At 52.7% G+C, this 16,594-nt stretch overlaps 1 protein-coding gene across 1 annotated transcript in view; it reads left to right on the top strand.

Moving 5' to 3' along the window:
• The window catches only part of LOC147091092 (uncharacterized), a 44,333-nt gene that overhangs the window by 4,512 nt on the left and 23,227 nt on the right, over nt 1-16,594 (top strand). The window contains exon 3 of the mRNA XM_085977552.1: nt 5,339-5,468. Within this exon, the coding sequence (XP_085833678.1) occupies nt 5,339-5,468 (130 nt within the window). The remainder of the gene's footprint in view (nt 1-5,338; nt 5,469-16,594) is intronic.

Genomic DNA, 16,594 nt, shown 5'->3' with positions numbered 1-16,594 from the left:
TGTGTGTGTGTGTGTGTATACAGGCCTATATGTGTGTGTGTGTGTGTGTATACAGGCCTATATGTGTGTGTGTGTGTGTGTATACAGGCCTATATGTGTGTGTGTAGGTCTGTGTGTGTGTATATACAGGCCTATATGTGTGTGTAGGTCTGTGTGTGTATATACAGGCCTGTCTGTGTGTGTATACAGGGCTATATGTGTGTGTGTGTATATACAGGCCTATATGTGTGTGTGTATACAGGCCTATATGTGTGTGTGTATACAGGCCTATATGTGTGTGTGTATACAGGCCTATATGTGTGTGTGTATACAGGCCTATGTGTGTGTGTGTATACAGGCCTATATGTGTGTGTGTATACAGGCCTATATGTGTGTGTGTGTATATACAGGCCTATATGTGTGTGTGTGTATACAGGCCTATATGTGTGTGTGTGTATACAGGCCTATATGTGTGTGTGTGTATACAGGCCTATATGTGTGTGTGTGTATACAGGCCTATATGTGTGTGTGTGTATACAGGCCTATATGTGTGTGTGTGTATACAGGCCTATATGTGTGTGTGTGTATACAGGCCTATATGTGTGTGTGTGTATACAGGCCTATATGTGTGTGTATACAGGCCTATATGTGTGTGTGTGTGTATACAGGCCTATATGTGTGTGTGTGTGTATACAGGCCTATATGTGTGTGTGTGTGTGTATACAGGCCTATATGTGTGTGTGTATGTACAGGCCTATATGTGTGTGTGTATACAGGCCTATATGTGTGTGTGTGTGTACAGGCCTATATGTGTGTGTGTGTGTATATACAGGCCTATATGTGTGTGTGTATATACAGGCCTATATGTGTGTGTGTGTGTATATACAGGCCTATGTGTGTGTGTATACAGGCCTATATGTGTGTATATACAGGCCTATATGTGTGTGTAGGTCTGGTTGTGTGTATATACAGGCCTGTCTGTCTGTGTGTGTGTGTGTATACAGGCCTATATGTGTGTGTGTATACAGGCCTATATGTGTGTGTGTATACAGGCCTATATGTGTGTGTGTGTATACAGGCCTATATGTGTGTGTGTATACAGGCCTATATGTGTGTGTGTGTATATACAGGCCTATATGTGTGTGTGTGTATACAGGCCTATATGTGTGTGTGTGTATACAGGCCTATATGTGTGTGTGTATACAGGCCTATATGTGTGTGTGTGTATACAGGCCTATATATGTGTGTGTGTGTATACAGGCCTATATGTGTGTGTGTGTATACAGGCCTATATGTGTGTGTATACAGGCCTATATGTGTGTGTGTGTGTATACAGGCCTATATGTGTGTGTGTGTGTGTGTGTATACAGGCCTATATGTGTGTGTGTGTGTGTATACAGGCCTATATGTGTGTGTGTATGTACAGGCCTATATGTGTGTGTATACAGGCCTATATGTGTGTGTGTGTGTGTACAGGCCTATATGTGTGTGTGTGTGTATATACAGGCCTATATGTGTGTGTGTGTGTATATACAGGCCTATATGTGTGTGTGTGTATATACAGGCCTATATGTGTGTGTGTGTGTGTATATACAGGCCTATGTGTGTGTGTATACAGGCCTATATGTGTGTGTATACAGGCCTATATGTGTGTGTGTAGGTCTGTGTGTGTGTATATACAGGCCTATGTGTGTGTGTATACAGGCCTATATGTGTGTGTGTATACAGGCCTATATGTGTGTGTGTATACAGGCCTATGTGTGTGTGTGTATACAGGCCTATATGTGTGTGTGTATACAGGCCTATATGTGTGTGTGTGTATATACAGGCCTATATGTGTGTGTGTGTATACAGGCCTATATGTGTGTGTGTGTATACAGGCCTATATGTGTGTGTGTGTATACAGGCCTATATGTGTGTGTGTGTATACAGGCCTATATGTGTGTGTGTGTGTATACAGGCCTATATGTGTGTGTGTGTATACAGGCCTATATGTGTGTGTGTGTATACAGGCCTATATGTGTGTGTATACAGGCCTATATGTGTGTGTGTGTGTATACAGGCCTATATGTGTGTGTGTGTGTATACAGGCCTATATGTGTGTGTGTGTGTGTATACAGGCCTATATGTGTGTGTGTATGTACAGGCCTATATGTGTGTGTGTATACAGGCCTATATGTGTGTGTGTGTGTACAGGCCTATATGTGTGTGTGTGTGTATATACAGGCCTATATGTGTGTGTGTATATACAGGCCTATATGTGTGTGTGTGTGTATATACAGGCCTATGTGTGTGTGTATACAGGCCTATATGTGTGTATATACAGGCCTATATGTGTGTGTAGGTCTGGTTGTGTGTATATACAGGCCTGTCTGTCTGTGTGTGTGTGTGTATACAGGCCTATATGTGTGTGTGTATACAGGCCTATATGTGTGTGTGTATACAGGCCTATATGTGTGTGTGTGTATACAGGCCTATATGTGTGTGTGTATACAGGCCTATATGTGTGTGTGTGTATATACAGGCCTATATGTGTGTGTGTGTATACAGGCCTATATGTGTGTGTGTGTATACAGGCCTATATGTGTGTGTGTATACAGGCCTATATGTGTGTGTGTGTATACAGGCCTATATGTGTGTGTGTGTATACAGGCCTATATGTGTGTGTGTGTATACAGGCCTATATGTGTGTGTGTGTATACAGGCCTATATATGTGTGTGTGTGTATACAGGCCTATATGTGTGTGTGTGTATACAGGCCTATATGTGTGTGTGTGTATACAGGCCTATATGTGTGTGTATACAGGCCTATATGTGTGTGTGTGTGTATACAGGCCTATATGTGTGTGTGTGTGTGTGTATACAGGCCTATATGTGTGTGTGTGTGTGTGTATACAGGCCTATATGTGTGTGTGTATGTACAGGCCTATATGTGTGTGTATACAGGCCTATATGTGTGTGTGTGTGTGTACAGGCCTATATGTGTGTGTGTGTGTATATACAGGCCTATATGTGTGTGTGTGTGTGTATATACAGGCCTATATGTGTGTGTGTGTATATACAGGCCTATATGTGTGTGTGTGTGTGTATATACAGGCCTATGTGTGTGTGTATACAGGCCTATATGTGTGTGTATACAGGCCTATATGTGTGTGTGTAGGTCTGTGTGTGTGTATATACAGGCCTATATGTGTGTGTAGGTCTGTGTGTGTGTATATACAGGCCTGTCTGTCTGTGTGTGTGTGTATATACAGGCCTATATGTGTGTGTGTGTATATACAGGCCTATATGTGTGTGTGTGTATATACAGGCCTATATGTGTGTGTGTATACAGGCCTATATGTGTGTGTGTATACAGGCCTATATGTGTGTGTGTGTGTATACAGGCCTATATGTGTGTGTGTGTGTGTATACAGGCCTATATGTGTGTGTGTATACAGGCCTATATGTGTGTGTGTATACAGGCCTATATGTGTGTGTGTATATACAGGCCTATATGTGTGTGTGTATATACAGGCCTATATGTGTGTGTGTGTATACAGGCCTATATGTGTGTGTGTGTATACAGGCCTATATGTGTGTGTATACAGGCCTATATGTGTGTGTGTGTGTGTGTATACAGGCCTATATGTGTGTGTGTGTGTGTATACAGGCCTATATGTGTGTGTGTGTGTATACAGGCCTATATGTGTGTGTGTATGTACAGGCCTATATGTGTGTGTATACAGGCCTATATGTGTGTGTGTGTGTACAGGCCTATATGTGTGTGTGTGTGTACAGGCCTATATGTGTGTGTGTGTATACAGGCCTATATGTGTGTGTGTGTGTGTACAGGCCTATATGTGTGTGTGTGTGTGTACAGGCCTGTGTGTGTACAGGCCTATGTGTGTGTGTGTGTACAGGCCTATGTGTGTGTGTGTGTACAGGCCTATATGTGTGTGTGTGTATATACAGGCCTATATGTGTGTGTGTATATACAGGCCTATATGTGTGTGTGTATATACAGGCCTATATGTGTGTGTGTATATACAGGCCTATATGTGTGTGTGTATATACAGGCCTATATGTGTGTGTGTATATACAGGCCTATATGTGTGTGTGTATATACAGACCTATATGTGTGTGTGTATATACAGGCCTATATGTGTGTGTGTGTGTATATACAGGCCTATATGTGTGTGTGTGTGTATATACAGGCCTATATGTGTGTGTGTGTATATACAGGCCTATATGTGTGTGTGTGTATACAGGCCTATATGTGTGTGTGTGTGTATACAGGCCTATATGTATGTGTGTGTGTGTATACAGGCCTATATGTGTGTGTGTGTGTATACAGGCCTATATGTGTGTGTGTGTGTGTGTGTATACAGGCCTATATGTGTGTGTGTATGTACAGGCCTATATGTGTGTGTATACAGGCCTATATGTGTGTGTGTGTGTACAGGCCTATATGTGTGTGTGTGTGTGTGTACAGGCCTATATGTGTGTGTGTACAGGCCTGTGTGTGTACAGGCCTATGTGTGTACAGGCCTATGTGTGTGTGTGTGTACAGGCCTATGTGTGTGTGTGTACAGGCCTATATGTGTGTGTGTGTATATACAGGCCTATGTGTGTGTGTGTATATACAGGCCTATATGTGTGTGTGTATATACAGGCCTATATGTGTGTGTGTATATACAGGCCTATATGTGTGTGTGTATATACAGGCCTATATGTGTGTGTGTGTATATACAGGCCTATATGTGTGTGTGTATATACAGGCCTATATGTGTGTGTGTGTGTATATACAGGCCTATATGTGTGTGTGTGTATATACAGGCCTATATGTGTGTGTGTGTGTATATACAGGCCTATATGTGTGTGTGTGTATACAGGCCTATGTGTGTATACAGGCCTATATGTGTGTGTGTGTGTGTACAGGCCTATATGTGTGTCTGTATATATACAGGCCTATATATGTGTATGTCTGTGTGTACAGGCCTATGTGTGTGTGTCTGTGTGTTTATACCTTGTGTCTCTGTATATGTGTGTGTGTGTTTAAATGTCTGTGTGTGTGTTTATGCCTGTGTGTGTGTATATCTATCTGTGAGAGTGTGTGAGTGTTTGAGTGTGTGTCTGTTTATGCCTGTGTCTGTGAGTGTGTCTGTGTTTCTGTGTTTGTTTCTGTGTGTGTGTGTCTGTGTGTGTGTCTGTGTGTTTCTGTGTCTGTTTCTGTGTTTCTGTGTCTTTGTTTCTGTTTCTGTGTCTGTGTGTCTCCGTGTTTCTGGAGTCTCTGTGTTTCTGTGTGTGTTTCTGTGTGTAGTTGTGTATAGACGGGTGTCCTCGGTGATTTAATTACCCGTCTCGCTTCCTGTTGCAGTTCAGCAGCATCTCACCGCCAACGAGCAGAAGAGCCGGCGAGTTCGGGAGAACCTGCGGGCGGCGAGGAGACTGCAGGAGGAGGAGGACAAGTGGAGCAGGCAGCTCACCCGGAGACTGCGCAAACAAATGTGAGGCTTGGGAGAGTTAGTGGGAGCGATGACCCCGGGTAGGGTTTTCTAGTGGGAGCGATGACCCCAAGTAGGGTTTTCTAGTGGGAGCGATGACCCCGGGTAGGATTTGTTAGTGGGAGCGATGACCCCAGGTAGGGTTTTCTAGTGGGAGCGATGACCCCGGGTAGGATTTGTTAGTGGGAGCGATGACCCGGGTAGGGTTTTCTAGTGGGAGCGATGACCCGGGTAGGGTTTTCTAGTGGGAGCGATGACCCCAGGTAGGGTTTTCTAGTGGGAGCGATGACCCCGGGTAGGGTTTTCTAGTGGGAGCGATGACCCGGGTAGGATTTTCTAGTGGGAGCGATGACCCCAGGTAGGGTTTTCTAGTGGGAGCGATGACCCCGGGTAGGGTTTTCTAGTGGGAGCGATGACCCGGGTAGGATTTTCTAGTGGGAGCGATGACCCCAGGTAGGGTTTTCTAGTGGGAGCGATGACCCGGGTAGGGTTTTCTAGTGGGAGCGATGACCCGGGTAGGGTTTTCTAGTGGGAGCGATGACCCCAGGTAGGGTTTTCTAGTGGGAGCGATGACCCCGGGTAGGGTTTTCTAGTGGGAGCGATGACCCGGGTAGGATTTTCTAGTGGGAGCGATGACCCCAGGTAGGGTTTTCTAGTGGGAGCGATGACCCGGGTAGGGTTTTCTAGTGGGAGCGATGACCCCGGGTAGGGTTTTCTAGTGGGAGCGATGACCCCGGGCAGGGTTTTCTAGTGGGAGCGATGACCCGGGTAGGATTTGTTAGTGGGAGCGATGACCCCGGGTAGGGTTTTCTAGTGGGAGCGATGACCCCGGGTAGGGTTTTCTAGTGAGAGCGATGACCCCGGGTAGGATTTGTTAGTGGGAGCGATGACCCCGGGTAGGGTTTTCTAGTGGGAGCGATGACCCCGGGTAGGGTTTTCTAGTGGGAGCGATGACCCGGGTAGGGTTTTCTAGTGGGAGCGATGACCCCAGGTAGGGTTTTCTAGTGAGAGCGATGACCCCGGGTAGGATTTGTTAGTGGGAGCGATGACCCCGGGTAGGGTTTTCTAGTGGGAGCGATGACCCCGGGTAGGGTTTTCTAGTGGGAGCGATGACCCCAGGTAGGGTTTTCTAGTGGGAGCGATGACCCCAGGTAGGGTTTTCTAGTGAGAGCGATGACCCCGGGTAGGATTTGTTAGTGGGAGCGATGACCCCGGGTAGGGTTTTCTAGTGGGAGCGATGACCCCGGGTAGGGTTTTCTAGTGGGAGCGATGACCCGGGTAGGGTTTTCTAGTGGGAGCGATGACCCCAGGTAGGGTTTTCTAGTGGGAGCGATGACCCCGGGTAGGGTTTTCTAGTGGGAGCGATGACCCCGGGTAGGGTTTTCTAGTGAGAGCGATGACCCCGGGTAGGATTTGTTAGTGGGAGCGATGACCCCGGGTAGGGTTTTCTAGTGGGAGCGATGACCCCGGGTAGGGTTTTCTAGTGGGAGCGATGACCCGGGTAGGGTTTTCTAGTGGGAGCGATGACCCGGGTAGGGTTTTCTAGTGGGAGCGATGACCCCAGGTAGGGTTTTCTAGTGGGAGCGATGACCCCGGGTAGGGTTTTCTAGTGGGAGCGATGACCCCGGGTAGGGTTTTCTAGTGGGAGCGATGACCCGGGTAGGGTTTTCTAGTGGGAGCGATGACCCCAGGTAGGGTTTTCTAGTGGGAGCGATGACCCGGGTAGGATTTTCTAGTGGGAGCGATGACCCCGGGTAGGGTTTTCTAGTGAGAGCGATGACCCCGGGTAGGATTTGTTAGTGGGAGCGATGACCCGGGTAGGGTTTTCTAGTGGGAGCGATGACCCCGGGTAGGGTTTTCTAGTGGGAGCGATGACCCGGGTAGGGTTTTCTAGTGAGAGCGATGACCCCGGGTAGGGTTTTCTAGTGGGAGCGATGACCCGGGTAGGGTTTTCTAGTGGGAGCGATGACCCGGGTAGGGTTTTCTAGTGGGAGCGATGACCCCAGGTAGGGTTTTCCAGTGGGAGCGATGACCCCGGGTAGGGTTTTCTAGTGGGAGCGATGACCCGGGTAGGGTTTTCTAGTGGGAGCGATGACCCCGGGTAGGGTTTTCTAGTGGGAGCGATGACCCCGGGTAGGGTTTTCTAGTGGGAGCGATGACCCCAGGTAGGGTTTTCTAGTGGGAGCGATGACCCGGGTAGGGTTTTCTAGTGGGAGCGATGACCCCGGGTAGGGTTTTCTAGTGGGAGCGATGACCCCAGGTAGGGTTTTCTAGTGAGAGCGATGACCCCGGGTAGGATTTGTTAGTGGGAGCGATGACCCGGGTAGGGTTTTCTAGTGGGAGCGATGACCCGGGTAGGGTTTTCTAGTGGGAGCGATGACCCCGGGTAGGATTTTCTAGTGGGAGCGATGACCCCGGGTAGGGTTTTCTAGTGAGAGCGATGACCCCGGGTAGGATTTGTTAGTGGGAGCGATGACCCGGGTAGGGTTTTCTAGTGAGAGCGATGACCCCGGGTAGGGTTTTCTAGTGGGAGCGATGACCCCGGGTAGGGTTTTCTAGTGGGAGCGATGACCCCGGGTAGGATTTGTTAGTGGGAGCGATGACCCCGGGTAGGGTTTTCTAGTGGGAGCGATGACCCCAGGTAGGGTTTTCTAGTGAGAGCGATGACCCCGGGTAGGATTTGTTAGTGGGAGCGATGACCCCGGGTAGGGTTTTCTAGTGGGAGCGATGACCCCGGGTAGGGTTTTCTAGTGGGAGCGATGACCCCGGGTAGGGTTTTCTAGTGGGAGCGATGACCCCAGGTAGGGTTTTCTAGTGGGAGCGATGACCCCAGGTAGGGTTTTCTAGTGGGAGCGATGACCCCAGGTAGGGTTTTCTAGTGGGAGCGATGACCCCGGGTAGGGTTTTCTAGTGGGAGCGATGACCCGGGTAGGGTTTTCTAGTGGGAGCGATGACCCGGGTAGGGTTTTCTAGTGGGAGCGATGACCCCAGGTAGGGTTTTCTAGTGGGAGCGATGACCCCGGGTAGGGTTTTCTAGTGGGAGCGATGACCCCGGGTAGGGTTTTCTAGTGGGAGCGATGACCCAGGTAGGGTTTTCTAGTGGGAGCGATGACCCCGGGTAGGGTTTTCTAGTGGGAGCGATGACCCGGGTAGGATTTTCTAGTGGGAGCGATGACCCCGGGTAGGGTTTTCTAGTGGGAGCGATGACCCGGGTAGGGTTTTCTAGTGGGAGCGATGACCCCGGGTAGGGTTTTCTAGTGGGAGCGATGACCCGGGTAGGATTTTCTAGTGGGAGCGATGACCCCAGGTAGGGTTTTCTAGTGGGAGCGATGACCCGGGTAGGGTTTTCTAGTGGGAGCGATGACCCGGGTAGGGTTTTCTAGTGGGAGCGATGACCCCAGGTAGGGTTTTCTAGTGGGAGCGATGACCCCGGGTAGGGTTTTCTAGTGGGAGCGATGACCCGGGTAGGATTTTCTAGTGGGAGCGATGACCCCAGGTAGGGTTTTCTAGTGGGAGCGATGACCCGGGTAGGGTTTTCTAGTGGGAGCGATGACCCCGGGTAGGGTTTTCTAGTGGGAGCGATGACCCCGGGCAGGGTTTTCTAGTGGGAGCGATGACCCGGGTAGGATTTGTTAGTGGGAGCGATGACCCCGGGTAGGGTTTTCGAGTGGGAGCGATGACCCGGGTAGGATTTTCTAGTGGGAGCGATGACCCCAGGTAGGGTTTTCTAGTGAGAGCGATGACCCCGGGTAGGATTTGTTAGTGGGAGCGATGACCCCGGGTAGGGTTTTCTAGTGGGAGCGATGACCCCGGGTAGGGTTTTCTAGTGGGAGCGATGACCCCGGGTAGGGTTTTCTAGTGGGAGCGATGACCCGGGTAGGGTTTTCTAGTGGGAGCGATGACCCCAGGTAGGGTTTTCTAGTGGGAGCGATGACCCCGGGTAGGGTTTTCTAGTGGGAGCGATGACCCCGGGTAGGGTTTTCTAGTGAGAGCGATGACCCCGGGTAGGATTTGTTAGTGGGAGCGATGACCCCGGGTAGGGTTTTCTAGTGGGAGCGATGACCCCGGGTAGGGTTTTCTAGTGGGAGCGATGACCCGGGTAGGGTTTTCTAGTGGGAGCGATGACCCGGGTAGGGTTTTCTAGTGGGAGCGATGACCCCAGGTAGGGTTTTCTAGTGGGAGCGATGACCCCGGGTAGGGTTTTCTAGTGGGAGCGATGACCCCGGGTAGGGTTTTCTAGTGGGAGCGATGACCCGGGTAGGGTTTTCTAGTGGGAGCGATGACCCCAGGTAGGGTTTTCTAGTGGGAGCGATGACCCGGGTAGGATTTTCTAGTGGGAGCGATGACCCCGGGTAGGGTTTTCTAGTGAGAGCGATGACCCCGGGTAGGATTTGTTAGTGGGAGCGATGACCCGGGTAGGGTTTTCTAGTGGGAGCGATGACCCCGGGTAGGGTTTTCTAGTGGGAGCGATGACCCGGGTAGGGTTTTCTAGTGAGAGCGATGACCCCGGGTAGGGTTTTCTAGTGGGAGCGATGACCCGGGTAGGGTTTTCTAGTGGGAGCGATGACCCGGGTAGGGTTTTCTAGTGGGAGCGATGACCCCAGGTAGGGTTTTCTAGTGGGAGCGATGACCCGGGTAGGGTTTTCTAGTGGGAGCGATGACCCCGGGTAGGGTTTTCTAGTGGGAGCGATGACCCCAGGTAGCGTTTTCTAGTGGGAGCGATGACCCCAGGTAGGGTTTTCTAGTGGGAGCGATGACCCGGGTAGGGTTTTCTAGTGGGAGCGATGACCCCGGGTAGGGTTTTCTAGTGGGAGCGATGACCCCAGGTAGGGTTTTCTAGTGGGAGCGATGACCCCGGGTAGGATTTGTTAGTGGGAGCGATGACCCCGGGTAGGGTTTTCTAGTGGGAGCGATGACCCCAGGTAGGGTTTTCTAGTGAGAGCGATGACCCCGGGTAGGATTTGTTAGTGGGAGCGATGACCCCGGGTAGGGTTTTCTAGTGGGAGCGATGACCCCGGGTAGGGTTTTCTAGTGGGAGCGATGACCCCGGGTAGGGTTTTCTAGTGGGAGCGATGACCCCGGGTAGGGTTTTCTAGTGGGAGCGATGACCCCAGGTAGGGTTTTCTAGTGGGAGCGATGACCCCAGGTAGGGTTTTCTAGTGGGAGCGATGACCCCGGGTAGGGTTTTCTAGTGGGAGCGATGACCCGGGTAGGGTTTTCTAGTGGGAGCGATGACCCGGGTAGGGTTTTCTAGTGGGAGCGATGACCCCAGGTAGGGTTTTCTAGTGGGAGCGATGACCCCGGGTAGGGTTTTCTAGTGGGAGCGATGACCCCGGGTAGGGTTTTCTAGTGGGAGCGATGACCCCGGGTAGGGTTTTCTAGTGGGAGCGATGACCCCAGGTAGGGTTTTCTAGTGGGAGCGATGACCCCAGGTAGGGTTTTCTAGTGGGAGCGATGACCCCGGGTAGGGTTTTCTAGTGGGAGCGATGACCCGGGTAGGGTTTTCTAGTGGGAGCGATGACCCGGGTAGGGTTTTCTAGTGGGAGCGATGACCCCAGGTAGGGTTTTCTAGTGGGAGCGATGACCCCGGGTAGGGTTTTCTAGTGGGAGCGATGACCCCGGGTAGGGTTTTCTAGTGGGAGCGATGACCCGGGTAGGGTTTTCTAGTGGGAGCGATGACCCCGGGTAGGGTTTTCTAGTGGGAGCGATGACCCCGGGTAGGGTTTTCTAGTGGGAGCGATGACCCCGGGTAGGGTTTTCTAGTGGGAGCGATGACCCCGGGTAGGGTTTTCTAGTGAGAGCGATGACCCCAGGTAGGGTTTTCTCGTGGGAGCGATGACCTGGGTAGGGTTTTCTAGTGGGAGCGATGACCCCAGGTAGGGTTTTCTAGTGGGAGCGATGACCTGGGTAGGGTTTTCTAGTGGGAGCGATGACCCCAGGTAGGGTTTTCTAGTGGGAGCGATGACCTGGGTAGGGTTTTCTAGTGGGAGCGATGACCCCGGGTAGGGTTTTCTAGTGGGAGCGATGACCCCGGGTAGGGTTTTCTAGTGGGAGCGATGACCCCAGGTAGGGTTTTCTAGTGGGAGCGATGACCCGGGTAGGGTTTTCTAGTGGGAGCGATGACCCGGGTAGGGTTTTCTAGTGGGAGCGATGACCCGGGTAGGGTTTTCTAGTGGGGGCGATGACCCCGGGTAGGGTTTTCTAGTGGGAGCGATGACCTGGGTAGGGTTTTCTAGTGGGAGCGATGACCCCAGGTAGGGTTTTCTAGTGGGAGCGATGACCCGGGTAGGGTTTTCTAGTGGGAGCGATGACCCGGGTAGGGTTTTCTAGTGGGAGCGATGACCCCGGGTAGGGTTTTCTAGTGGGAGCGATGACCCCAGGTAGGGTTTTCTAGTGGGAGCGATGACCCAGGTAGGGTTTTCTAGTGGGAGCGATGACCCGGGTAGGGTTTTCTAGTGGGAGCGATGACCCCGGGTAGGGTTTTCTAGTGGGAGCGATGACCCCAGGTAGGGTTTTCTAGTGGGAGCGATGACCAGGGTAGGGTTTTCTAGTGGGAGCGATGACCCCAGGTAGGGTTTTCTAGTGGGAGCGATGACCTGGGTAGGGTTTTCTAGTGGGAGCGATGACCCCAGGTAGGGTTTTCTAGTGGGAGCGATGACCCGGGTAGGGTTTTCTAGTGGGAGCGATGACCCGGGTAGGGTTTTCTAGTGGGAGCGATGACCCGGGTAGGGTTTTCTAGTGGGAGCGATGACCTGGGTAGGGTTTTCTAGTGGGAGCGATGACCCGGGTAGGGTTTTCTAGTGGGAGCGATGACCCGGGTAGGGTTTTCTAGTGGGAGCGATGACCCCAGGTAGGGTTTTCTAGTGGGAGCGATGACCCGGGTAGGGTTTTCTAGTGGGAGCGATGACCCGGGTAGGGTTTTCTAGTGGGAGCGATGACCCCGGGTAGGGTTTTCTAGTGGGAGCGATGACCCCGGGTAGGGTTTTCTAGTGGGAGCGATGACCCCAGGTAGGGTTTTCTAGTGAGAGCGATGACCCCGGGTAGGGTTTTCTAGTGGGAGCGATGACCCGGGTAGGGTTTTCTAGTGGGAGCGATGACCCGGGTAGGGTTTTCTAGTGGGAGCGATGACCCCGGGTAGGGTTTTCTAGTGGGAGCGATGACCCCGGGCAGGGTTTTCTAGTGGGAGCGATGACCCGGGTAGGATTTGTTAGTGGGAGCGATGACCCCGGGTAGGGTTTTCTAGTGGGAGCGATGACCCGGGTAGGATTTTCTAGTGGGAGCGATGACCCCAGGTAGGGTTTTCTAGTGAGAGCGATGACCCCGGGTAGGATTTGTTAGTGGGAGCGATGACCCCGGGTAGGGTTTTCTAGTGGGAGCGATGACCCCGGGTAGGGTTTTCTAGTGGGAGCGATGACCCGGGTAGGGTTTTCTAGTGGGAGCGATGACCCGGGTAGGGTTTTCTAGTGGGAGCGATGACCCCAGGTAGGGTTTTCTAGTGGGAGCGATGACCCCGGGTAGGGTTTTCTAGTGGGAGCGATGACCCCGGGTAGGGTTTTCTAGTGAGAGCGATGACCCCGGGTAGGATTTGTTAGTGGGAGCGATGACCCCGGGTAGGGTTTTCTAGTGGGAGCGATGACCCCGGGTAGGGTTTTCTAGTGGGAGCGATGACCCGGGTAGGGTTTTCTAGTGGGAGCGATGACCCGGGTAGGGTTTTCTAGTGGGAGCGATGACCCCAGGTAGGGTTTTCTAGTGGGAGCGATGACCCCGGGTAGGGTTTTCTAGTGGGAGCGATGACCCCGGGTAGGGTTTTCTAGTGGGAGCGATGACCCGGGTAGGGTTTTCTAGTGGGAGCGATGACCCCAGGTAGGGTTTTCTAGTGGGAGCGATGACCCGGGTAGGATTTTCTAGTGGGAGCGATGACCCCGGGTAGGGTTTTCTAGTGAGAGCGATGACCCCGGGTAGGATTTGTTAGTGGGAGCGATGACCCGGGTAGGGTTTTCTAGTGGGAGCGATGACCCCGGGTAGGGTTTTCTAGTGGGAGCGATGACCCGGGTAGGGTTTTCTAGTGAGAGCGATGACCCCGGGTAGGGTTTTCTAGTGGGAGCGATGACCCGGGTAGGGTTTTCTAGTGGGAGCGATGACCCGGGTAGGGTTTTCTAGTGGGAGCGATGACCCCAGGTAGGGTTTTCTAGTGGGAGCGATGACCCGGGTAGGGTTTTCTAGTGGGAGCGATGACCCCGGGTAGGGTTTTCTAGTGGGAGCGATGACCCCAGGTAGCGTTTTCTAGTGGGAGCGATGACCCCAGGTAGGGTTTTCTAGTGGGAGCGATGACCCGGGTAGGGTTTTCTAGTGGGAGCGATGACCCCGGGTAGGGTTTTCTAGTGGGAGCGATGACCCCAGGTAGGGTTTTCTAGTGAGAGCGATGACCCCGGGTAGGATTTGTTAGTGGGAGCGATGACCCGGGTAGGGTTTTCTAGTGGGAGCGATGACCCGGGTAGGGTTTTCTAGTGGGAGCGATGACCCCGGGTAGGATTTTCTAGTGGGAGCGATGACCCCGGGTAGGGTTTTCTAGTGGGAGCGATGACCCCGGGTAGGATTTGTTAGTGGGAGCGATGACCCCGGGTAGGGTTTTCTAGTGGGAGCGATGACCCCAGGTAGGGTTTTCTAGTGAGAGCGATGACCCCGGGTAGGATTTGTTAGTGGGAGCGATGACCCCGGGTAGGGTTTTCTAGTGGGAGCGATGACCCCGGGTAGGGTTTTCTAGTGGGAGCGATGACCCCGGGTAGGGTTTTCTAGTGGGAGCGATGACCCCGGGTAGGGTTTTCTAGTGGGAGCGATGACCCCGGGTAGGGTTTTCTAGTGGGAGCGATGACCCCAGGTAGGGTTTTCTAGTGGGAGCGATGACCCCAGGTAGGGTTTTCTAGTGGGAGCGATGACCCCGGGTAGGGTTTTCTAGTGGGAGCGATGACCCGGGTAGGGTTTTCTAGTGGGAGCGATGACCCGGGTAGGGTTTTCTAGTGGGAGCGATGACCCCAGGTAGGGTTTTCTAGTGGGAGCGATGACCCCGGGTAGGGTTTTCTAGTGGGAGCGATGACCCCGGGTAGGGTTTTCTAGTGGGAGCGATGACCCGGGTAGGGTTTTCTAGTGGGAGCGATGACCCCGGGTAGGGTTTTCTAGTGGGAGCGATGACCCCGGGTAGGGTTTTCTAGTGGGAGCGATGACCCCGGGTAGGGTTTTCTAGTGGGAGCGATGACCCCGGGTAGGGTTTTCTAGTGAGAGCGATGACCCCAGGTAGGGTTTTCTCGTGGGAGCGATGACCTGGGTAGGGTTTTCTAGTGGGAGCGATGACCCCAGGTAGGGTTTTCTAGTGGGAGCGATGACCTGGGTAGGGTTTTCTAGTGGGAGCGATGACCCCAGGTAGGGTTTTCTAGTGGGAGCGATGACCTGGGTAGGGTTTTCTAGTGGGAGCGATGACCCCGGGTAGGGTTTTCTAGTGGGAGCGATGACCCCGGGTAGGGTTTTCTAGTGGGAGCGATGACCCCAGGTAGGGTTTTCTAGTGGGAGCGATGACCCGGGTAGGGTTTTCTAGTGGGAGCGATGACCCGGGTAGGGTTTTCTAGTGGGAGCGATGACCCGGGTAGGGTTTTCTAGTGGGGGCGATGACCCCGGGTAGGGTTTTCTAGTGGGAGCGATGACCTGGGTAGGGTTTTCTAGTGGGAGCGATGACCCCAGGTAGGGTTTTCTAGTGGGAGCGATGACCCGGGTAGGGTTTTCTAGTGGGAGCGATGACCCGGGTAGGGTTTTCTAGTGGGAGCGATGACCCCGGGTAGGGTTTTCTAGTGGGAGCGATGACCCCAGGTAGGGTTTTCTAGTGGGAGCGATGACCCAGGTAGGGTTTTCTAGTGGGAGCGATGACCCGGGTAGGGTTTTCTAGTGGGAGCGATGACCCCGGGTAGGGTTTTCTAGTGGGAGCGATGACCCCAGGTAGGGTTTTCTAGTGGGAGCGATGACCTGGGTAGGGTTTTCTAGTGGGAGCGATGACCCCAGGTAGGGTTTTCTAGTGGGAGCGATGACCTGGGTAGGGTTTTCTAGTGGGAGCGATGACCCCAGGTAGGGTTTTCTAGTGGGAGCGATGACCCGGGTAGGGTTTTCTAGTGGGAGCGATGACCCGGGTAGGGTTTTCTAGTGGGAGCGATGACCCGGGTAGGGTTTTCTAGTGGGAGCGATGACCTGGGTAGGGTTTTCTAGTGGGAGCGATGACCCAGGTAGGGTTTTCTAGTGGGAGCGATGACCCGGGTAGGGTTTTCTAGTGGGAGCGATGACCCCAGGTAGGGTTTTCTAGTGGGAGCGATGACCCGGATAGGGTTTTCTAGTGGGAGCGATGACCCCGGGTAGGGTTTTCTAGTGGGAGCGATGACCCCAGGTAGGGTTTTCTAGTGGGAGCGATGACCCCAGGTAGGGTTTTCTAGTGGGAGCGATGACCCGGATAGGGTTTTCTAGTGGGAGCGATGACCCCGGGTAGGGTTTTCTAGTGGGAGCGATGACCCGGGTAGGGTTTTCTAGTGGGAGCGATGACCCCAGGTAGGGTTTTCTAGTGGGAGCGATGACCCCGGGTAGGGTTTTCTAGTGGGAGCGATGACCCCAGGTAGGGTTTTCTAGTGGGAGCGATGACCCGGGTAGGGTTTTCTAGTGGGAGCGATGACCCCGGGTAGGGTTTTCTAGTGGGAGCGATGACCCGGGTAGGGTTTTCTAGTGGGAGCGATGACCCCGGGTAGGGTTTTCTAGTGGGAGCGATGACCCCAGGTAGGGTTTTCTAGTGGGAGCGATGACCCCAGGTAGGGTTTTCTAGTGGGAGCGATGACCCCAGGTAGGGTTTTCTAGTGGGAGCGATGACCCGGGTAGGGTTTGTTTCTTCCTCAGAGCAGGATGGCAAGGAGCTGGCCCCGTCTCAAACTGCACACCGCACTAATTCAGATGCGTAACGTCCGCAGATTCCAGATAGAGGCAGGTACGGGGATCCAAGAGGTAGTGTTGGAGGAGCCGCAGCCCTTGCTCTTGTCCAACAGGTTTGAGGCTCTTACTCCCTGTGAGGATGGGAACAGGGACTGCGGGGAGGATGAGCAACCCGG

The sequence above is a fragment of the Somniosus microcephalus genome, unplaced genomic scaffold (genome assembly GCF_052327205.1).
Source record: "Somniosus microcephalus isolate GS21.2 unplaced genomic scaffold, FLI_Smic_1.0 unresolved_chr4, whole genome shotgun sequence".
Taxonomy (NCBI): domain Eukaryota; kingdom Metazoa; phylum Chordata; class Chondrichthyes; order Squaliformes; family Somniosidae; genus Somniosus; species Somniosus microcephalus.
This window is presented reverse-complemented; position numbering and strand designations above follow the sequence as displayed.